We start from the raw sequence: 23,127 nt of genomic DNA, 5'->3' as shown, positions 1-23,127 counted from the left end.
AAATGTCTTTCTGTGTGTGTGCCTGTGATAGTGTTTGTCTTCAGCCATATTGTGGAGACCTACATACATACTTGTATGTACGTACGTACGTACGTACGTACGTACGTACGTACATACAATACAACAGCCCCCATGCAAACAAACCGCTGCACAAGCAGCATCAACGAACACACCATAACTGATAACATACAACCTTACAGGTAGCCACTCATACACAACACCCCAACCTACATACACAGCACCATACAACATATAACCCACACACACAATTCACAAGCAGCATCCCTATACAGAGCCCAAATTCAAAAACATGATGCACAGCCTACATACATACATAACAGACAACACCACAAATTGCTTATACATATACTATTAGAACACTGCTCACATATGCACAAATACAAATCTATAAAGCAGTTACAGCAACATACACACAAACTAATTTAATTTAAAAAACAAATTAGGACCGGCACGCCAAGGGATTTCAGAGCCTTCTTTTGGTATGGTGCTGCTAAGAGCTTGCCCACCCCTGTTATCGCTGAGGACAAACCTATGGATTCCAGTCAGGAATTCAATGTGCAATCAAATTTACTCTGAGTTCTGGAAGATTAATACTTTATTAAATAACCCTGTTGAGTTGTTAAAATGGTGGTGACTTGTTTTTTTCCAACAATTTCAATAAACAACTCAGCTACATTTAGGATGTGGACGGTATACCATTTTTTTTGTATATTTTTACATGTGGAATTCTGTGCTGGATCCCACATTATACCTAAAATTAGGAATACTTTGAGTCTTCTACCTGGATAAAGACTGTATCCCTTTTTGAAGGTGAGAGCTGACGTGTTGTCAGGTAGCCTGTGACATTTGATAGAATGTTCAGATTTAATGTAACCTTCTTTTTGGTTGGTTTGTGCTTTGTTGAACCTTTTCCTTTTTTATGAATCTGCTCTAGAACGTTGTACTTGGAAGCTGGACGTTGATGATTCAGGTTTAGGGATCATGTCGAGTACTCAGTCCTAAGCTCCTAGTATAGACACTTTGCTAATTCTTCATGGGGCTGGATGACTGCTCCACCTTTTCATAGATGGTAAAGATTAAGAGGATGACAAGAGGCATCTGCTTACACAGCGTTAGGAGCTAATCTCCAGGCCCTAAGAAAACTCTTGAAGAGAGGGATGGAGAAAGATAAACCTCTCCATTTGTTTTATATCACTGAAGCATCATCCCTGCACACTAGAGTTTCTTGGAGTCATTAACCGTTGGGCCACGAGATTTTGTTCTTAGGGTCATTAGAAAGCCAGAACTTCATCTACACCTTCTGAGCTGAGTGAAGAAGATCTCAACTAAAGAGCATCATTCAGAGATTTCAGGTGACATGAGTTCACCCACAGGATCCATACTCAGTACCAGCGCAGAAGACAGCCAGTCAGGTAGGAAGAGTCTAAGAATCTTTGTCACAACTGGTCAACCCTAAGATTTATTTCACTTCACCCAAAATCATCACTCACCGTCTCCAATATATAACTCATACTAATTCTATAATACACAGAGGGTTATTCACTAACGGGGTTTGAGATGAAGTGACAAATTAATTTTATATCTGTGGCCAAAATGGAAGTTTTAGAGAATTTGTCTCCCAGCTTGGCCACCAACTCTTAGTTTGTAATTTCCTTTCCAGTTCTAGACTGGTTTCCTATATAAAACGTGTGGTCTGAAACGAGCCATTTAACACCATTATTTTGAAACATACAGAGACAGGATGAAAAGTTTCTACCAGGAGTTATGTAAAAAATGGCCCAGCATCAAGACCCTTCTAAATACAGATTTCATAGTACTCACTAATTAAAAGCTACAGCTCCCAAAATGCTTTGCCAATCAAATGTTTGTTACTTTTTAAACACGACTCTCTTATCTTAAAATCTTTTAACCCTTTGGGGAACTTGGAGATACAACTATTAATTTTAAATAAAGAGCTAATACTTTATTATTCCTACTATCATGCATGCATTGTCAATTATATCTTGGATTCACATTAACATTTGTTTAAAAAAAGATTTTTTTTTAGAATAAAGAGCGAATAGAACATTCTTTGCTAATCTAATTTACTTCCGGTGGAATATTCTAATTATTCTGTTCAATGAGCTGCACCTAATTAAAATGAAGGGCATAAACTAAAGGATACAATAGGGGTGACGGTGCCTTTTGATATACACTTTGATGTATATACATTCTAAAATGTAAGACAAATGGAATGCTTTTTGTTTTTTACAATGTTTAAAAAGTTAGTGAATGAATTGCTTAATCAAAAAACTGCAAGGGGCAGTACCTATAAACCCTTGTGTTAAGATTGGGGAGCTAAGGAAGTGATTTAAAATGACATAAATAGTTAATACCAATATGGAATGTAATATATTAAATAACAGATTTAGAATCCGTGTTTTTGTTTTTCTTAATAAATTTGAGAATCAGAGAAATATTTTATGGGTCGTACACGTATAAATGTAATTCAAATAAGTTCATTTTAGCGGTTACTATCCCGGTCTCCTCTGTAGATGTGTGTTGTGGTTCATTTACTGTATGGTAAATTGTGAAGAATTGACAAGGAGATTGTAAGTTTTAGGACAAAATATTAATTTAACAATTTGCTCTTTTCAAAAAATGTTTTTACGTGTTATACTTTACAATTTCTTTGCCAATGCTGTACAATTTACAGTTTTGTTAATAAACCTTATTATAGTTGTAAGGGACAGACTGACAAAACGGTAGTACAGACGCCAAACGGACACAAAAAAATGGTTATTCAGTAAAGTGAGAATTCTCATGAATTCAAATTCTACTTCACATTTTTGAATAGAAAATAAAATAGCTGAATTGAAAGCATTGGTGACTTTGGTCCGTTCGGCTATTTGGACCTTAAATTCATTTCTAATTCCCACCAGTTGTCACTTTAGTAAATAACCCTTTTTGTTGTGTAGAACATTACTCGTCCTGCAGTGTGTATGGTACTCTGCGCAGTTTTTAGGTGCTTGTTGTGTTAATTGTACTTTTCAGTTCTACTGTATCACAATCGGCCAATAATTTACCTGGGGGGGTTTTAATTGTATATTGGATCTCTCCCTTGATAGGAGTGGACCAGATAACAAAGACAATAAAAATCATGTTTGGAATCTTGCTAAACAGTTTAATGAGGTTCTGAGAACGAACGGGTTGTTGGATCTATGGCGCATACTGCACTCTCAAGAGAGGGATTACTCAGTTTTTTTTCCCCCTATCAAGTGTATTACAGACTGGATTATTTTCTTGCAGAAAGAGATTTTGTGAAATTGATTTTTAAAAAAAATCACAATTGTCATCTCTTGGTCTGGCCATAATGCAGTCATCATGGTTCTTAATGCTAAAACTGTTAAAACTCGAAACTGGAAACGTAACGATAATTTATTGTACAAGAAGCAATACCTTTGTATTATAGAACTGGGCAATTAAAAATTAAACATATTTCAGAGTGCTGTATAATGGATAGGGATTGAAAACGAAAAAGGTGAGAGTGACTCTGAACTTAAAATCCAGTATTTAAGTGGTGAATGATTTCTATAATCTGTTCGTATCTGAAGTGACCACCATGTTCTGCCATTTTATTATAGTTCCAAGTCCAGCCCCCGGCCCTGCTCCCAGTCCAGCCCTTTTGTGCCGTGTTTGTGGTGACAGCAGCAGTGGAAAGCATTATGGGATATTCGCCTGCAATGGCTGCAGCGGTTTCTTTAAGAGGAGTGTCCGGAGAAAACTTATATACAGGTAAACCACCACCATTTAGCTATAAATATCAAGGCTGATTGGCTCTCTTGGAATGGAAGCCAATCAGCTCTGAGCATAGGCGTGTGCAGGGGGTGTGCCCAGACGCAATTTAATGGAGGACCCCGCTGTTCTTCCTGTCCACTATTTAGGTCTGTGTTTCCCAACCCAGTCCTCAAGTACCCCCTAAGAGTCCAAGATTTAGGGATTACCCAGTTGTGTCTAAGGTGTTTTTAGAAAGAAAGAAAAAAGACACTTTAGACACAACAGGGGTAATCCCTAAATCCTGGGCTGGTAGGGGGTACTTGAGGACTGGGTTGGGAACCCCTGATTTAGGTCTCTGGGTAGCATTTTGTTTTTGAAGAAAAATACAGGAAAACGAAGAATAGAATAGATTTAAACTCCAGTAACCCCTAGGCAGAGACAGGCTATCCTTCTAATATATGTAAAATACAAGCAAATTACAAGGGATGGGAGGAACGCATGCTGGACATCTACACAAAGGATGGATTTTGTCCAAAGTGGGCAGAGGTGTTCGGTGATGTGTGTAGTTTATCTGAAAGTATATACAGGTGCAACTAAAATGCATCACAATGACCTCTATAGCAACCATAAAATATGGCGACTGGCGTGTTTTGTTGAATTTTAGTAATTGCCCCAGTGTGAGTTTCATAAGAGATCAAAGTGTGACATGGACAGGTGCAGATATTATATTGCACAGTGCAGGATTTGGGACCATTATGACTGCCATGCCTACTGAGGTCCCTTTGCTTTGTTACAGATGCCAAGCCGGTACAGGGATGTGTCCAGTGGATAAAGCACACAGAAACCAGTGTCAGGCCTGCAGACTAAAGAAATGTCTCCAAACTGGAATGAACAAGGATGGTGAGTTCTAAATGTTTATATTGAGTTCCCTTTCGCCAACTTCCAAATAAATAATTCCTGCCAGTCATTGAGTGAGGTGCTGAAGGTCGACAAGGACACTTGGTCGGAGATAGTAGCCATGCTCGTTCTTTTCAGCCAAGTTTTCCTAATCTATAAAAAGGGGCACATATTAAACAATAATTCCATGTTACATTGAAAAAACAAATCTTTGAGTATATCAGGGATGTGGTTACTCTAACCTCTTAAAAACGAATATCATGAATTAATTCCATATCGGTGTCTGACAGTATTATTCTGAAATGCAGGGGGCATATTCTTTCCCACCACTATAAAAACTCATATGAATTGCATCTTGCCTGTGTAGACTCTTTCTCATTGACGATATAGCACCGTGCCCCCTAAAAACACTGTACAACCAAAAGTAAATGCTACTGTGAAGTCAATCTATAAGTGTATGCCACAGTCTTCACAGAAATGCTGTCCAAATTATGTCCTGACCTGTGTATCAGCGCCAACCACCTTTGTGCAATCATCATACCCAATGTCCTTGCTAAATCAAGTGCCGTGCGCTTTAGCTCTCCTTATTAGCTTTGGGACCCTAGGTTTTACTACCAAGTTTACAGAAGAGTGCATAAAAATAAACTTCAACTGTTAAACTTACCTGTTTTACTTAATTTAATTGTTAGATAGTTACTTTCCTCCAAACAATTGCCAGTTGGGAAGGTATTTTTGTCTAGAGGGTTGACCTGTTATCTTCACTGGTTACAGCTATCGAAGAAGATGGGAAAATTCCTAAAAATAAAATATAAATATATATATATATATCAACCAACAGGCTACTTTTCTAAAAGTTATTTAGCTATGTTGTTTACTCAGCCATGTATTATTGGTAAACCATATTCATACCACAACCCAAATATATCTATTTAACTATTTTCTACATTTGTAGTCACCTTATTGTTTTCCTTACAGCTGTCCAAAATGAACGTCAGCCTCGCAGCACATCTCAGATCCGTCTGGATAGCATTGATCTGGACATAGACAGTCGCTCAGAGCACCTGGCTACCACTCGGGAGCCTCTACCTTCCTGTCCTCCTGTCAACAGCCTCCGAACACCTGTCCCTAGTGTGATAACTGGGGCACTAAGCCCACCGCACAACCACCGTTTCATGGCAAGCTTGATGACTGCAGAGACATGTGCCAAGCTGGAACCAGAAGAAGGTGTGGAGGGAATGCATTTTAAAGGGAGTTTGGGAAGTTACTAATGTGAGGAAGATCAAAATATTTCTAACAGGGCAATGGCCTTAAACTGAGAGCAATTTTACTATCTGCCAACTGGATCATATGACACAATTATTAATGGTGGGTCTGTGTATCTGTCAAAGAAAACTGTAGGCTGACGAGGATAACAGGTTTACAAATAATCAAAGATTGCATTATTTTATTGGTTTAGGCAGAATATGATCTCACTTTACAAATAACATAACACTCTAGGCAGTTTCCCTGATCTCTTCTTACCTTTTCAGCTGAAGAAAATATTGATGTTACAAGTAATGAGCCAGAACGCACTCCTAGTGACTTCCAGATGTCTGGGTTTCCAACATCCAGTCCAGAGGGGGTGTACGAGACCTCAGCTCGCCTCCTCTTCATGGCAGTGAAATGGGCAAAGAACCTTCCTGTATTTTCCAATCTTCCATTCAGGGACCAGGTGAGAATAACTTTCCTAACATGTGGTGGGAGTAAATTCTCCATATCAACAGAGTGGCTGGACTTTATGAGCCAAGAAAGACTCAAAAAGTGTTTGACACTAACTGGGAAAAATGTGCCCAAAGACTCTTTGCATCGTTATCACTATAAAGAGATGTGGTGACTGTGGTTCTAATAGTACCCCTTTAAGATTTTACTTGTTTGAAATCTTGTGTTTTCATAATACTTATTGGATGTGACTATACTTCTGTTCATCAACTCATCTTGACTTCCTGTTGTTTATTGTCAGGTGATCCTTCTGGAGGAAGCATGGAGTGAGCTTTTTCTCTTATGTGCCATTCAGTGGTCTATGCCATTAGACAGCTGTCCGTTGCTGTCTGTGCCAGATCTGGCTCCTAACATCCATGGTAAATCCATCTCCTCCAGTGTAGAGGTCAGAGTTCTCCAAGAAACCATCACCCGATTTAAGTCGCTCAGTGTTGACCCAACTGAATTTGCCTGTATGAAGGCTGTCATGCTCTTTAAGCCTGGTGAGTACTGAGAGGTTGTTAAAAGATATTAAGCAAGGACCTTTTCTTTCTAGTATTGTTCTATTTGAAATATGTTGCCTAAACCTTAAAAATCCTACTCCCTTCTGTTGCAGAAACCAGGGGTTTAAAAGATCCTGAACAAGTAGAAAATCTACAGGACCAGTCTCAGATGATGTTGGCCCAACACACCAGGAGCCATTACCCCACCCAACCTGTCAGGTAATTTACTAATAACAGGAGAATATGGTGAATAAGCCTAGACTTTACAGCTTGACCCAATTAATATGTCACCAAGGTCATGTACATATAGCCCAACAATCTTTAGAATTAGCCATTGGTATTACAGTCCAATAAATGTATATGTAGGTACTCTCTGTCTGATACGGATGTGGTGTTTAGGTAACAAGCACCTGTAGAGTAAGAAATGGGGGAAGGATGATCACTCTACGTTTTTCCTGGCTCTTCTCAGGTTTGGAAAACTTCTTCTTCTGTCTCCATCCCTTCGATTCATCTCATCAGAACGCATCGAACTTCTGTTCTTTCATCGAACCATTGGTAACACCCCAATGGAAAAACTGCTCTGCGACATGTTTAAAAACTGAAATTACAATCATCGGTGAGAACAACTCTGTGGTGTCCAAACACGACCACAGGCAAATTCCCGTAATCACCAATAGGATGACAAACTGCAAGGATATAATTACATGATGATTTATATCAGATTGTCCTTGATATTCACGTGCTAGGACAGGGAAGACCAGAAAATCCCTGAACCTGATGTTGAATAGAAGTTGTCAAGGTTTGAATGCCCTCGTGTCACTTGCATGTATAAACAATTCTATCTTTTACCTTGCTGTCTGTTAGTACAGTAAATGGCAAACAGATTATTACAATCCTTGGGCAAATTTTCTAAAGACCGATGTTATTTAGTAACTATAGCAGAGGTGTGTTCCAACAGCTAATCTTCCAGTTCCCTCTATACATCAGTAGAATATTGGGAGCAATAAATCTCCTTTCCTTGTGTTGCAAGTTTTTCATACCACATAATCAGATTAAGTGGTAGAAAAAAATATCACGGTGTTTTTTTGTTTGTTTGTTTTTTAACAAAAGGCAGTCGAACGCCTAAAAAGATCCATATGTGTCTTATATTTGCTGTGTGAGAATTATTATTTATACAAATGTTAGATAAAGCCTTTTATTGTATGAATTATATATTTTTTCTGCTTGTGGTCAATAAAATCTTATTTTCAATTATGATCCAATGAAAGTGACTTTTTAACATTAGTACCTGTATCCGTCTCTAGGACAGAGATACACTCAGCATCCAATATACAGATTGATGGCAAATATTTCACGTCTTTCCTTTAAACATTTTATTACTTATATGGAACACTATCTAGATCAGTCCACCTAGGTGCAGATCACATGCTTCTCTCACAGGACCACCAGGAATGATTTATTAAGTTTATTATTTTCTTTTTTAATGTGTCCCCCCCTCCTCCCATATCTCACATACACACTTTATACTAAGCAACCTCTATCTACACATGCGACACCACAAACCACTTCCTAACATACATACATACACACAAAACAAACTTTAAAGGGACACTATAGACACCCAGACCACTTCAGCTCATTGAAGGGGTCTGGGTACAATATGCCATGTCCCTTAATCCAGTGCTCCCCAACCTTTTTATCGCCGCGGACCGGTAAACATTTGATAATTTTTCCGTGGCCCGCTTGTTTTGATTTAATAAGACAAAAAAAAACCAAAGTCACATATATTAAAAAAAACACGCAGACACATACATAGTCAGAAAATCACAAACACAGTCACATAAAGACATAGACTCAAAATTGTGTGTATGTGTGTGTGAGCGGTGCAGTGTGTATGTGAGGGTGGCAGTGTGTGTGAGAGTTGCAGTGTGTGTGTGGGGGGCAGTGTTTGTGGGGCAGTGTGTGTATGGGGGAAATGTTTGTGGGGCAGTGTGTGCAGTGTGTGTATGGGGGCAGTGTTTGTGGGGCAGTGTGTGTAGTGTGTGTATGGGGCAGTGTGTGTATGGGGCAGTGTGTGTAGTGTGTTTATGGGGCAGTGTTTGTGGGGCAGTGTGTGCAGTCTGTGTATGGGGCAGTGTGTGTAGTGTGTTTATGGGGCAGTGTTTGTGGGGCAGTGTGTGCAGTCTGTGTATGGGGCAGTGTTTGTAGTGTGTGTATGGGGCAATGTGTGTAGTGTGTGTATGGGGCAGTGTTTGTGGGGCAGTGTGTGTATGGGGACAGTGTTTGTGGGGCAGTGTGTGTAGTGTGTGTATGGGGCAATGTGTGTAGTGTGTGTATGGGGCAGTGTGTGTAGTGTGTGTATGGGGCAGTGTGTGTAGTGTGTGCATGGGGGCAGTGTTTGTGGGGCAATGTGTGTAGTGTGTATGGGGCAGTGTTTGTGGGGCAATGTGTGTAGTGTGTGTATGGGGCAGTGTGTGTAGTGTGTGCATGGGGGCAGTGTTTGTGGGGCAATGTGTGTAGTGTGTGCATGGGGCAGTGTTTGTAGTGTGTATGGGGCAGTGTTTGTGGGGCAGTGTGTGTGTGTGGGCAGTGTGTGTATGGGGCGTAAGGAGGCTTTTTTAAAATTTATTTAATAAAAATTAATATATTCATGTCCCCCCTCCCTTCTTACCTTTACTGGGAGGAGGGGGGACATTTCTTAGTCCCTGGTGGTCCGGTGGGGAATCCCTGGTGGTCCGGTGAACTCTAGCCCAGTTACAGGGCTAGAGTTCACTCTCGCGAGATTTGGAGCGTTGCCGTGGTTACCGCGGCAACGCTCCAGATCTCGCGAGAGGAGGACCCGGAGGAGCTGCAGGTAAGAGCTTCCGGGTCCTCTCTCACTCCCCTGCCGGCTGCCAGCAATGTGCCTGCAGACCGGGGAGGGAGATCTCTGATCTCCCCTCCGGTCCGCAGGCACATTGCAGGGCTGGCACTTGGGCAATGCCAGCCCTGCATTAGCCGGCAGGCTCGCACACCCCACACCCCTGGGCGGACCGGTACCGGTCCGCGGCCCGGGGGTTGGGGAACACTGCCTTAATCCATCAATGGTAATTATTACCTCTCCGTGTTAACTGAAAGCCACTAGATGGACTTTCGGTGGTTAGGTAACCATGTGTCGCCTAAATGATGCTGGACGTCCTCACGTTGTGCATGAGGACACCCAGCGTCAATCAAATCCCCATAGGAAAGCATTGAAACAATGATTTCCTATAGGGAATCCTAATGTGAGCACGGCACTTCCACACATGTGCATTATCATGGGCTGAGCCTGACCCATCGCCGAGGGATATTGGCGCTGGATTCAGGTAAGTGACTGAAGGGGTTTTAACTTCAGCGCCGCAATAGGGGGGGGGCACTGTAGGAACCTATAGTGCCAGGAAAATGGCTTTGTTTTGGCACTATAGAATCCCTTTATTAGCTGAACCCTACAAAAAAAAAAAAAGCTCACAAGCAGCCTCTCCTGATACTCACAACACCCTGTCTCTTCCCTGTCCTGATTTTGTCCTCTGCAATCTTATTGGGACAACAGAGACAAGTTAAACACAAACTCTACACACAAATGTGCTTGTGTTGAGCTACCAGAGCATTTTCCTCAACGGGGAGAGCACTTCAGCAGAGCTCTGCACATGGCTTCCTTTAAGGGTCTCCCTGCAGTGGTTATGGTGCCATGAGTGCCCTGATGTCAAACTTTAGCATGGCTTTTAGGATATGCTTTGCAGTGCTATAATTATATGAGATGAGTCACTTCCTGGTTTGGTGAGAGATCACTGCAGATTTTGACCCGCTTGGGAATTTGCAGCAGATATAGGAACCTGTCTTTTTTTTATTACTAACTTTATTGTCTTCACTTTTTTTTTTAGTCCATTAAAAATGAATGAGTCAACTCCAGCTTTGAATTCCTCTAACATATTCAATTATTCTTCTCTTTCCCTGATATAGCTTGTAAAGCTTTATTTATATATGTTTAGATAAAACCAGCAATGACCCGCGCACTGGCCATTTCAATAAAACTTGCAGGATGTTGGTTAGGTACCAGAGCTGGGAAACAGCAAACTAATGTGGGACTACCACTTCTTTTCCATTTTGCCATCAATAATCATCACATTCCAAACCACCTGGAAAGCTGCAAATAACCAAATAACTTCAGTACACTATTTGCCATTCTTGCCCTTAATTTAGCAAGTCGTGACCTTAAAGATAAAGTTCAGCTAAACATAAATTCCTTTGCTGAAACACCTAATGCAGGGAACTGCACATAAAGCATTTTTCATCACCCCTTTCCACACTCCTATTCATTTTTTCAGTAACATACATACATGCATTTTTCTTTCACAAATCATATGATTTTTAAGTAGTAGAAGCATTTGTGAGTTTGGTTGCTGCTTGACTGTGTGTGTGAAACAATCTGGAATAAAGGGTGCACTCACAGGACTTGTGGTTTAATGTAATAAAATACAATTACATCTGTATCATAATAAGATCAGAGTGTACAATTCAGTAATAATAAATTAGAAATGTAAATGTACACTTACCAATTAAGTGCAGTGACCGGCCATTTATCATCACTAGATTGTATCTTGAGAAAGACCCGCTGAGGGTCGAAACGTTGATTATTATACAGATGTAGTAATTTCTTTTCTACCACATTAAACCACAAGTCCTGTGAGTGCACCCTTTATTAACATTTTTTATATTATCAACGCGGGTAGCACCCAGGCACATTGAGCTTTTTTTGATACATGCAAGTAGAGTGCTGAGCATATCTAGAGTGTGTATACACACATAATAAGTGTTTTCGCTGCAACCCAAAGTTGTTGTTTTTTTTTTCGACACTAGAACAACATTTTAATGCATTTTTGTGAATATATATGAATAAATACACTTTCCCAGTTTGTGACATTCTGCAGCTTTTGTTCTTTAATAAGCTCTGGGGGGTTGTTTGTAGTCTGATGGGTTTTACAGCCAAAAATATTACACATATTGTACTGAATACATACAACGGCACATTCCCACCAGCCTGGGTTGTCACCCGCACCCAGTGGCTTTTCCCAGATACACAACATTTACATTCAGCCTGGAAGGATCGGCCCTTTAGAAGTCTCAGAAGGCTTATGTGGGGGTAAATCTGTAGCCAAAAGGGCTGATTGAGACGAGGCAGCAGCCCACTATCCCTAGCTCTGCCCCAAAGAGCTCCATGTACATACATCTTATTCTATATATAAGTAGACCCGGAGTGCTAAAATATCAGAACCTCAAAGGGCTGTTGTTGGACACGTCTGAGCTCTCAATTCTTTACATCATGTATCCTACAGAAGATCTCTGGAATGTGCTCACTCGAAAAGTCAGAAGTTTGCTTGGGATCCATGTGTGGGTTTTTTTTGGACAAAATGTGTTTGGAATCCATATCCAGTAGACAAAGAGTGGGATGCTGATAAGACGAGCCATGCGTTTCGGGTGTCCATCCTTCCAAAGCTTTGTGACCACAGTGCAGATGTTGCTTTAAATTAAAGGGAACAGTTTATTTATATTGGGCTTAGAAACCACAAATAAAATTAATAATATTAATATAATAATATTTATAATAAAAACCCATTCTTGTGAGATCAATATTTAATTGGGAGAGGATTGGTTACGGAGTCCTGCGACGGATATCCCACAAGCAGTGGAGTCAGCTTAATAAGGCTTTTGTTAAATATGGCCCCTCTGGTGCTTGGTATGAGCTGACAAAGCAAGCCTAGCAGTCTGTAACACCTGGATGCCAAGAAGGCATCAGGATAAAGCTATGGGAAAAGGGCACAGGTCTTGGCAAAAAAAAGGGAGTTATGGAATTTGGCAGAGAGACGTTTTCAGGAAGGTAACGAAAGAACAGCGAATGCATCCTTCACACCATGAACTCATTGCTCCCAAATAACACAAGAGACTGTGAGCTGCCATCTTGACCCAGAATCCTTTGTTCTCCACTATCTAGTGGCTCCCTATGTCTCTGAGGAGACTGTTTAACGTTCTTGAGTTTTTGACGCCCCTTCTCAGGGTTGAAGGTCCCTCGGCTTGTGAAATGAACTGGGGCCCCGGGATCCTGATAGTCAGAGTTTGATGGCTCCCGGCTCTCCCCCAACGCTCTGTAGAAAGGAGATTTGGGGTGCAGGTGAAACCTTTTCCTGCCCAGGTGGGGAAGGCAAGATGAAGCAATAGGGGAAGAAAGATTGCGATCTCCACCGTCAGTGCTGTCTGCATCCCTCTTAACCTGTTTCCTTGTTCGCGTAGGCTCAGAGCGTGTTGTTCGAGCAGAGCTGAAAACTAAACTTCTCTCTGTCAATAAAAAAAAAAAAAAGTGATAAGCAAGAGTCATGAATAAATAAGAAATCATGAGCAACAAATACAAACAGGGATAAAATTAGGTCTAAAAAGACATCACCAAGTATTACTAGCCGGTAGAAAAGCATCAAACCATGGCTGCATTGGCTAATGGGATATAAATAGGACTGGCCACCTCATATTTACCTGTCCTCTACAGCAGCAGGATGGAATAGATTTTAAATAGTGTAAAGATTCAACTATTTGGCTATGTGGAAAGGTCTTGTAAGGGAAGGATTGGTAGTTATATCTAATGGAGTAACAATCTCCTGAAACTCATTTAATTTAGTACAGAGGCAACTAGCCATAAATGTATGTATGGTGTCTACGAGGGGTATAGTGAGCAGCCAGTGGATTGTGGCTATTTGGTTGCATGACAAGGTGTCTACGAGGGGTATAGTGAGCAGCCAGTGGGTTGTGGCTATTTGGTTGCATGACATGGTGTTTACGAGGGGTATAGTGAGCAGCTAGTGGGTTGTGGCTATTTAGTTGCATGACAAGGTGTCTACGAGCGGTATAGTGAGCAGCCAGTGGGTTGTGGCTATTTGGTTGCATGACATGGTGTTTACGAGGGGTATAGTGAGCAGCTAGTGGGTTGTGGCTATTTGGTTGCATGACAAGGTGTCTACGAGCGGTATAGTGAGCAGCCAGTGGGTTGTGGCTATTTGGTTGCATGACATGGTGTTTACGAGGGGTATAGTGAGCAGCTAGTGGGTTGTGGCTATTTGGTTGCATGACAAGGTGTCTACGAGGGGTATAGTGAGCAGCTAGTGGGTTGTGACTATTTGGTTGCATGACATTGTGTCTACGAGCGGTATAGTGAGCAGCCAGTGGGTTGTGGCTATTTGGTTGCATGACATGGTGTCTACGAGGGGTATAGTGAGCAGCTAGTGGGTTGTGGCTATTTGGTTGCATGACAAGGTGTCTACGAGGGGTATAGTGAGCAGCCAGTGGGTTGTGGCTATTTGGTTGCATGACAAGGTGTCTACGAGGGGTATAGTGAGCAGCCAGTGGGTTGTGGCTATTTGGTTGCATGACATGGTGTTTACGAGGGGTATAGTGAGCAGCCAGTGGGTTGTGGCTATTTGGTTGCATGACATGGTGTTTACGAGGGGTATAGTGAGCAGCCAGTGGGTTGTGGCTATTTGGTTGCATGACATGGTGTTTACGAGGGATATAGTGAGCAGCCAGTGGGTTGTGGCTATTTGGTTGCATGACATGGTGTCTACGAGGGGTATAGTGAGCAGCTAGTGGGTTGTGGCTATTTGGTTGCAGGACATGGTGTCTACGAGGGGTATAGTGAGCAGCTAGTGGGTTGTGGCTATTTGGTTGCATGACAAGGTGTCTACGAGGGGTATAGTGAGCAGCTAGTGGGTTGTGACTATTTGGTTGCATGACATTGTGTCTACGAGCGGTATAGTGAGCAGCCAGTGGGTTGTGGCTATTTGGTTGCATGACATGGTGTCTACGAGGGGTATAGTGAGCAGCTAGTGGGTTGTGGCTATTTGGTTGCATGACAAGGTGTCTACGAGGGGTATAGTGAGCAGCCAGTGGGTTGTGGCTATTTGGTTGCATGACAAGGTGTCTACGAGGGGTATAGTGAGCAGCCAGTGGGTTGTGGCTATTTGGTTGCATGACATGGTGTTTACGAGGGGTATAGTGAGCAGCCAGTGGGTTGTGGCTATTTGGTTGCATGACATGGTGTTTACGAGGGGTATAGTGAGCAGCCAGTGGGTTGTGGCTATTTGGTTGCATGACATGGTGTTTACGAGGGATATAGTGAGCAGCCAGTGGGTTGTGGCTATTTGGTTGCATGACATGGTGTCTACGAGGGGTATAGTGAGCAGCTAGTGGGTTGTGGCTATTTGGTTGCAGGACATGGTGTCTACGAGGGGTATAGTGAGCAGCCAGTGGGTTGTGGCTATTTGGTTGCATGACAAGGTGTCTACGAGGGGTATAGTGAGCAGCCAGTGGGTTGTGGCTATTTGGTTGCATGACATGGTGTTTATGAGGGGTATAGTGAGCAGCCAGTGGGTTGTGGCTATTTGGTTGCATGACATGGTGTTTACGAGGGGTATAGTGAGCAGCTAGTGGGTTGTGGCTATTTGGTTGCATGACAAGGTGTCTACGAGCGGTATAGTGAGCAGCCAGTGGGTTGTGGCTATTTGGTTGCATGACATGGTGTTTACGAGGGGTATAGTGAGCAGCTAGTGGGTTGTGGCTATTTGGTTGCATGACAAGGTGTCTACGAGGGGTATAGTGAGCAGCTAGTGGGTTGTGACTATTTGGTTGCATGACATTGTGTCTACGAGCGGTATAGTGAGCAGCCAGTGGGTTGTGGCTATTTGGTTGCATGACATGGTGTCTACGAGGGGTATAGTGAGCAGCTAGTGGGTTGTGGCTATTTGGTTGCATGACAAGGTGTCTACGAGGGGTATAGTGAGCAGCCAGTGGGTTGTGGCTATTTGGTTGCATGACAAGGTGTCTACGAGGGGTATAGTGAGCAGCCAGTGGGTTGTGGCTATTTGGTTGCATGACATGGTGTTTACGAGGGGTATAGTGAGCAGCCAGTGGGTTGTGGCTATTTGGTTGCATGACATGGTGTTTACGAGGGGTATAGTGAGCAGCCAGTGGGTTGTGGCTATTTGGTTGCATGACATGGTGTTTACGAGGGATATAGTGAGCAGCCAGTGGGTTGTGGCTATTTGGTTGCATGACATGGTGTCTACGAGGGGTATAGTGAGCAGCTAGTGGGTTGTGGCTATTTGGTTGCAGGACATGGTGTCTACGAGGGGTATAGTGAGCAGCTAGTGGGTTGTGGCTATTTGGTTGCATGACAAGGTGTCTACGAGGGGTATAGTGAGCAGCTAGTGGGTTGTGACTATTTGGTTGCATGACATTGTGTCTACGAGCGGTATAGTGAGCAGCCAGTGGGTTGTGGCTATTTGGTTGCATGACATGGTGTCTACGAGGGGTATAGTGAGCAGCTAGTGGGTTGTGGCTATTTGGTTGCATGACAAGGTGTCTACGAGGGGTATAGTGAGCAGCCAGTGGGTTGTGGCTATTTGGTTGCATGACAAGGTGTCTACGAGGGGTATAGTGAGCAGCCAGTGGGTTGTGGCTATTTGGTTGCATGACATGGTGTTTACGAGGGGTATAGTGAGCAGCCAGTGGGTTGTGGCTATTTGGTTGCATGACATGGTGTTTACGAGGGGTATAGTGAGCAGCCAGTGGGTTGTGGCTATTTGGTTGCATGACATGGTGTTTACGAGGGATATAGTGAGCAGCCAGTGGGTTGTGGCTATTTGGTTGCATGACATGGTGTCTACGAGGGGTATAGTGAGCAGCTAGTGGGTTGTGGCTATTTGGTTGCAGGACATGGTGTCTACGAGGGGTATAGTGAGCAGCCAGTGGGTTGTGGCTATTTGGTTGCATGACAAGGTGTCTACGAGGGGTATAGTGAGCAGCCAGTGGGTTGTGGCTATTTGGTTGCATGACATGGTGTTTACGAGGGGTATAGTGAGCAGCCAGTGGGTTGTGGCTATTTGGTTGCATGACATGGTGTTTATGAGGGGTATAGTGAGCAGCCAGTGGGTTGTGGCTATTTGGTTGCATGACATGGTGTTTACGAGGGGTATAGTGAGCAGCCAGTGGGTTGTGGCTATTTGGTTGCATGACATGGTGTCTACGAGGGGTATAGTGAGCAGCTAGTGGGTTGTGGCTATTTGGTTGCAGGACATGGTGTCTACGAGGGGTATAGTGAGCAGCCAGTGGGTTGTGGCTATTTGGTTGCATGACATGGTGTCTACGAGGGGTATAGTGAGCAGTCTGTGGGTTGTTGCTATTTGGTTGCAGGACATGGTGTCTACGAGCGGTATAGTGAGCAGTCTGTGGGTTGTTGCTATTTGGTTGCAGGACATGGTGTCTACGAGCGGTATAGTGAGCAGCTAGTGGGTTGTGGCTATTTGGTTGCATGACATGATGTCTACGAGGGGTATAGTGAGCAGCTAGTGGGTTGTGGCTATTTGGTTGCATGACAAGGTGTCTACGAGGGGTATAGTGAGCAGCCAGTGGGTTGTGGCTATTTGGTTGGATATGCCATTATCGATCACCCCAAACTAAGCAATACTAAGTGGGAAGGCATTTCCCAACTTGAAGTTCAGTCTGTGACCCTTGTACTTTTATTTTGCAGGTTAGGTCTTTTTAAGCATCATCAAATTATTGTTTATTATTTTTTCTATTTACTCTTTTTTGTGAATGATGAAAAAAAGACTTGAGAAGAAAGAAGTTTCTTTTCAAGAATTATATTTATTGTCCCCTGGCTCCCCTCAATATTACATGAGAGTGATAACTACGGACCTTTAGCCATTGGGTGGTGGGGAGAAATGTCCATCCCACTATGTTATTAATACCCACAAACCATGCTGTGGGCAAAGACATGCCTACCGCCTTGTTTTTTAGCGCCCACCTGCCTCCAATTAAGTTCCCTCCTTGGGCTTGGGACTATTTAAAATGTCCACTTTTCCATTACTATATTAACATAGAAAGGAGAACAATGAGATTTATCCACTAGAGCACAATTATCTGCTAGGAGGTTCTGAGAAAGGAAATTACATATTTTACAGATGTAAAGCACATGTGAATCAGGTACCATCTTCTAACAGGTTCATGGTGTACACCAGGGGTACCCAAAAGGTAGATACCCAGATGTTGTAAAACTACAACTCCCATGGTGCTTTGCATTAGAATGGCAAAGATGCATTGTATAACACTTGTTCAATCCGCTTATATGCTCTCCTGCAGTCCCTAAACACACAGTGCCCTCTTTATTATTAAAGGTTCTGTATAAGCACTTTGCAGTAATGGTGTTTAGAGCACGCTAAGCCCACTTTCATTTCTATGCATAAGAGCTGTCAATCATGCACCCTGAAATACTACAGTCAATTCTGTCCATATTGCACAATAGGGACAACTCTCTCCCTCCTCCCTGGAGAGAGCTATTCCACTGACTATGACGTAGCGAGTATATATTTCCTGCACATGCTCAGGATATGTGCGTACGAAATATGGCAGACCCTAATAAAATGTGCCATCTTCTAAAGTGTCTTAGGATCTAGATAAGATTTACTGCTCTTCAGTAAAGTCCATATATCACATCTGGAAGTTTCAGTTTGATCATTTGTCCTAGGATTTTCTCACTTCAGATCTCTGTTCTTCTGTGTTGTCTCTGCATGAGAAGAGCTGCCTTATCTTCACCTTGTTTCCTTTTCCTTCTATTTTACCCAGGTAAGAGACTTCACATGTTTTCTTCGGGTAACTGATATTCTAAGTCCTTCACTAATGACATGTCCCCTTCATCTCCCCTCTCCCCCCCCCCCCTCTCTCTCTCTTTTTGAAGGGACCTTTTTGTTACTTGAGTGTATTAAAATAAACATATTAGATATCGATGAGAGTCAAGAGTGTGTAAACGAGTAAAATAGCAATGCGAAAAGGTATTGTGTAGTAAAGGTAAATACAATCTGTAAACTCCTCACACAACATACCTGTGTCATATCAAGAAATCCCATTGTTCGCTATACTCCTACTGAGGGGTGGGGGGGGGGATGTTCCTCCCTCTAACAATAAAAATATAAACCCCTCCCATGAATGAAAAAGGGAGTTTTACATAAATTGGTCCCTTGGATAATCACTCTCACTTGGGATTTAGAAGGACTAACCAGATACCGTATATACTCGAGTATAAGCCACACCAAAATAAATAGAAACCATGCAAACCTCCTCCAAATACCCTGCAGTTTATCCAACTCTACCAAAATTCAGTGTGCACTCTGGAACGCTCGCTCCATTTGTACTAACATCAAATCTACAGCTATACATGACCTCATCATCTCTAACTCGCTCACAATATTGGCACTCACTGAGACTTGGCTGTCCCCATCCGATACCGCTACTCCTGCTTCTTTATGTTTCGGTGGTCTACAGTTCTCCCATACTCCTAGACTCGACTGTAAAGGAGGTGGTGTAGGCATCCTTCTCTCCCCTCAATGCACCTTTCAACCTAACCTCCCTGCCCCTGCCCTATCCTTTACTTCCTTTGAAGTTCACACTGTACGCCTTTTTAAGCCCACTCCTTTAAGAATTGCCATCATCTATCGCCCCCCCGGTCACCCTAAACTATTTATTGAACACTTTTCCTCCTGGTTACCCCATTTTCTTTCCTCTAGCACTCCCTCTCTCATACTTGGGGACTTCAATATCCCTATCAACAAGCTCAACTGCCCTGATGCCTCCCGTCTGCTCTCTGTAACCTCCTCCTTTGGACTCACACAGATTTCCTCCTCCGCAACTCACACTGCAGGAAACACTCTTGACCTCATCTTCACCAATCTCTGTACCACCTCTGATCTCTCCACTGATCCATTTCCTTTGTCTGACCACCATCTGCTAACATTTAACATCTGCATACCTCATACCAAAATTTCAACACCATGAGGTATGCAGAAACCTCAACTCCCTCGATCTCCAGCACTTCTCCACCACACTCCAAACACTCCTTTTACCCATCTCAAATCTCAACTGCCCTAACTCTGCAACCTCACTCTACAACTCCACTCTCTCCTCTCAACTTGACATCATGGCACCTCCTACAGTTAAACACAGCAAGCGCCCCCAACTACAACCCTGGCACACTAAGCTGACCCGTTACCTCCAAAAATGTTCCAGAACTGCTGAACGCTGCTGGAGAAAGTCTCACTCTGCATCTGACTTTGTCCACTATAAATTTATGCTGCGCTCCTACAGCATGGCTCTTTCCTCTGCAAAAGTAAACTACTTCAAAACCCTCATAAGCACACTGTCCCATCAACCCAAACACCTGTTTCACACTTTTGATGCTCTTCTTCGCCCTGTGACTACCCCTCCTTCCACCACCTTGTCCGCCACAAACTTTGCATCTCATTTCACTAAGAAGATCTCTACAATCAGGAAAGAGATCTCTAATCTCTCTCCTTCCCCTATCATTATATCACCCAACCCCACTCCCCCTGCCATCCTATGCACATTTGCACCTGCTACAGCACAAGAGGTTTCTGCACTGCTCCTGTCCTCCCGCCCCACCACCTGCTCTCTCGATCCTATTCCCTCGCATCTCATCCGCACTTTGTCTCCCTCTCTTGCTCTTCCTCTCGCTAGCATTTTCAATCTCTCCCTTTCCTCTGGCACATTTCCCTCACCCTTCAAACATGCAACCGTAACCCCGATTCTGAAAAAGCCCAACCTTGATCCCAACTCCCCATCCAACTACCGCCCTATCTCGCTACTCCCATTTGCCTCCAAGATCCTCGAGAGAGTTGACAGACTTTCTCGAATCCAACTCTCTGCTTGACCCCCTTCAGTCTGGATTCCGCGCTGGTCACTCTGTCGAAACTGCTGTGACCAAAGTATCCAACGACTTAATTGCCGCTAAATCTCACGGCCAATACTCTATCCTAATCCTCCTTGATCTTTCTGCCGCATTTGACACTGTTGATCATCAACAGCTTCTTCACATTCTTCGTAACTTTGGTCTACGGGATACTGCTCTCTCCTGGTGCTCCTCCTACCTCTCCCAGCGCTCTTTCAGTGTTTCTTTCTCTGGTTCTGCCTCTTCTCACCAACCCCTCTCTGTCGGCGTCCCCCAAGGATCTGTCCTCGGCCCCCTACTGTTCTCTATCTATACTGCCTCCCTTGGTAAACTCATCAGCTCCTTTGGTTTCCAATATCATTTATATGCAGATGACACGCAAATCTACCTGTCCTCCCCTGATCTCTCTCCGCCCACCTTGACTCGTGTTTCTGACTGCCTCTCTGCTATTTCCAACTGGATGGCTGCTCACTTCCTTTAACTCAACCTGTCCAAAACAGAACTTCTAGTTTTTCCTCCCTCAAGTGCTGCTACTCCTGTTGTCTCCATCCAAGTCAACGGTGCTACTATCACCTCTACCTTGCAGGCTCGCTGCCTAGGGGTTCTTTACAATTCTGACCTCTCTTTTACTCCCCATGTCCAATCGATAGTCAAATCCTGTCGCTTCCACCTCAAGAACATAGCGCGCATCCGCCCATATCTAACGCCGGACGCGGCTAAGATATTGGTTCAAGCTGTTGTAATCTCTCACCTCGACTACTGCAATCCCCTTCTGACCGGTCTTACATGTTCCCAGCTTGCACCGCTGCAATCTGTAATGAACGTGGCTGCGAGGCTTATTTTCCTGTCCGGTCGCACCTCCCACGCCTCCACGCTCTGTCAGTCCCTGCATTGGCTTCCAGTTAGATATAGGGCCCAATTCAAAATTCTGGCACTTGCTTACAAATCCCTACATAATGCTGCTCCAACATACCTATCCTCCCTCATACACAAGTATGTCCCGTCAAGACCCCTGCGCTCATCCCAAGACCTACGCCTATCCTCTGCCCTGATCCCCACTTCTGACACTCGCCTTCAAGACTTCTCTAGGGCTGCACCTATTCTGTGGAACTCACTTCCCTCCTCAATCAGACTTTCACCCAGCCTCCACTCCTTCAAAAAATCTTTGAAAACTCACTTCTTCGTTAAAGCGTATCAATTAAACTGTCAGCAGGCTTCTCATCCCCCACCCCTTGACTCCTTCCCTGCAACTGTCAAAAATGACCTACCAAGCACTCAATAAACCCTTCTCTAACAAACTATTTAATTCCCCTACTTTAACCCGTTTGTGTCACTATACCCCACTCCCTCTAGCATGTAAGCTCATTGAGCAGGGCCCTCAACCCCCTCTGTTCCTGTACGTCCAGTGGTCTGATCTCAATTATGTGTCTGTTAGTCCACCCATTGTACAGCGCTACGGAATTTGTTGGCGCTATATAAATAAAATAATAATAATAATAATAATAAAAAGCCGACCCGAATATAAGCCGAGGCCCCTAATTTTACCCAAAAAAACTGGGAAAAAGTATTGACTCGAGTATAAGACTAGGGTGGGAAATGCAGTAGCTACTGGTAAATTTCTAAATAAAATTAGATCCTAAAAAAATTATATTAATTGAATATTTATTTACAGTGTGTGTATATAATGAATGCAGTGTGTATGTATGAGTGATGTGTGTGTGTAAGAGTGATGTGTGTGTGTGTGTGTGTGTGTAGCTGAGCCTTGGTGGGGGGTGGGCAATTTTATTATTTTTTTAAATTATTTTAATAATAATAATTAAATAAAATAAAAAAAAAACATTATTTTTTATTTTATTTAATTTATTTCCGTCCCCCCTCCCTGCTTGATACATGGCAGGGAGGGGGGCTCTCACTCCCTGGTGGTCCAGTGGCATTGGCAGTTCAGTGGGGGGAGGAGAGTTTACTTACCTCTCCTGCAGCTCCTGTCAGCTCCCTTCTCCTCTGCGCCGGTCCGTGCAGCTCCTCTGTCAGCTCACACTGTAAGTCTCGCGAGAGCCGCACTATAACCCCGCGGCTCTCGCGAGACTTACACTGGGAGCTGACAGAGGTGCTGAACGGACCGGCGCGGAGGAGAAGGCTATTTGGTTGCATGACAGGAGCTGCAGGAGAGGTAAGTAACCGCTCTGCAGCCCCCACAGCCCCCTGTCTGTATTATGGCAATGCAAATTGCCATAATACAGACACTGACTCGAGTATAAGCCGAGTTGGGGGTTTTTAGCACAAAAAAATGTGCTGAAAAACTCGGCTTATACTCTAGTATTTACGGTAAGTTACATACTATGTAGTATCTTGGATGTTGACTTCTGTTTGGTAAATATGATAATTGAAGTGGTCTGGATACAGTGTCCCTATTGCCCT

At 43.3% G+C, this 23,127-nt stretch overlaps 2 protein-coding genes across 7 annotated transcripts in view; one reads left to right on the top strand and one right to left on the bottom strand.

Annotated features, from left to right (window-relative positions):
• The first annotated feature begins 1,172 nt into the window (after positions 1-1,172).
• NR2E3 (nuclear receptor subfamily 2 group E member 3) lies at positions 1,173-8,139 on the top strand. Its single transcript, XM_063445903.1, has 8 exons — positions 1,173-1,433; positions 3,645-3,795; positions 4,574-4,677; positions 5,650-5,898; positions 6,204-6,385; positions 6,674-6,914; positions 7,028-7,133; positions 7,384-8,139. Exons 1-8 carry the CDS (start codon positions 1,379-1,381, stop codon positions 7,514-7,516), a joined length of 1,221 nt encoding a protein of 406 aa, XP_063301973.1. The 5' UTR covers positions 1,173-1,378; the 3' UTR covers positions 7,517-8,139.
• A 3,704-nt stretch (positions 8,140-11,843) lies between these two features.
• Positions 11,844-23,127, bottom strand: part of MYO9A (myosin IXA) — a 126,024-nt gene continuing 114,740 nt past the window's right edge. For all 6 annotated transcript variants that reach the window (XM_063449381.1, XM_063449386.1, XM_063449385.1 and 3 more), the window contains one exon: positions 11,844-13,262. In XM_063449381.1, coding sequence (XP_063305451.1) covers positions 12,835-13,262 — 428 coding nt within the window. In that variant the 3' untranslated portion in view covers positions 11,844-12,834. The remainder of the gene's footprint in view (positions 13,263-23,127) is intronic.

The sequence above is a fragment of the Pelobates fuscus genome, chromosome 3, assembly GCF_036172605.1.
Source record: "Pelobates fuscus isolate aPelFus1 chromosome 3, aPelFus1.pri, whole genome shotgun sequence".
Taxonomy (NCBI): Eukaryota; Metazoa; Chordata; class Amphibia; order Anura; family Pelobatidae; genus Pelobates; species Pelobates fuscus.
The sequence above is the reverse complement of the archived record's forward strand: the minus strand, read 5'-3'. Positions and strand labels throughout refer to the sequence as shown.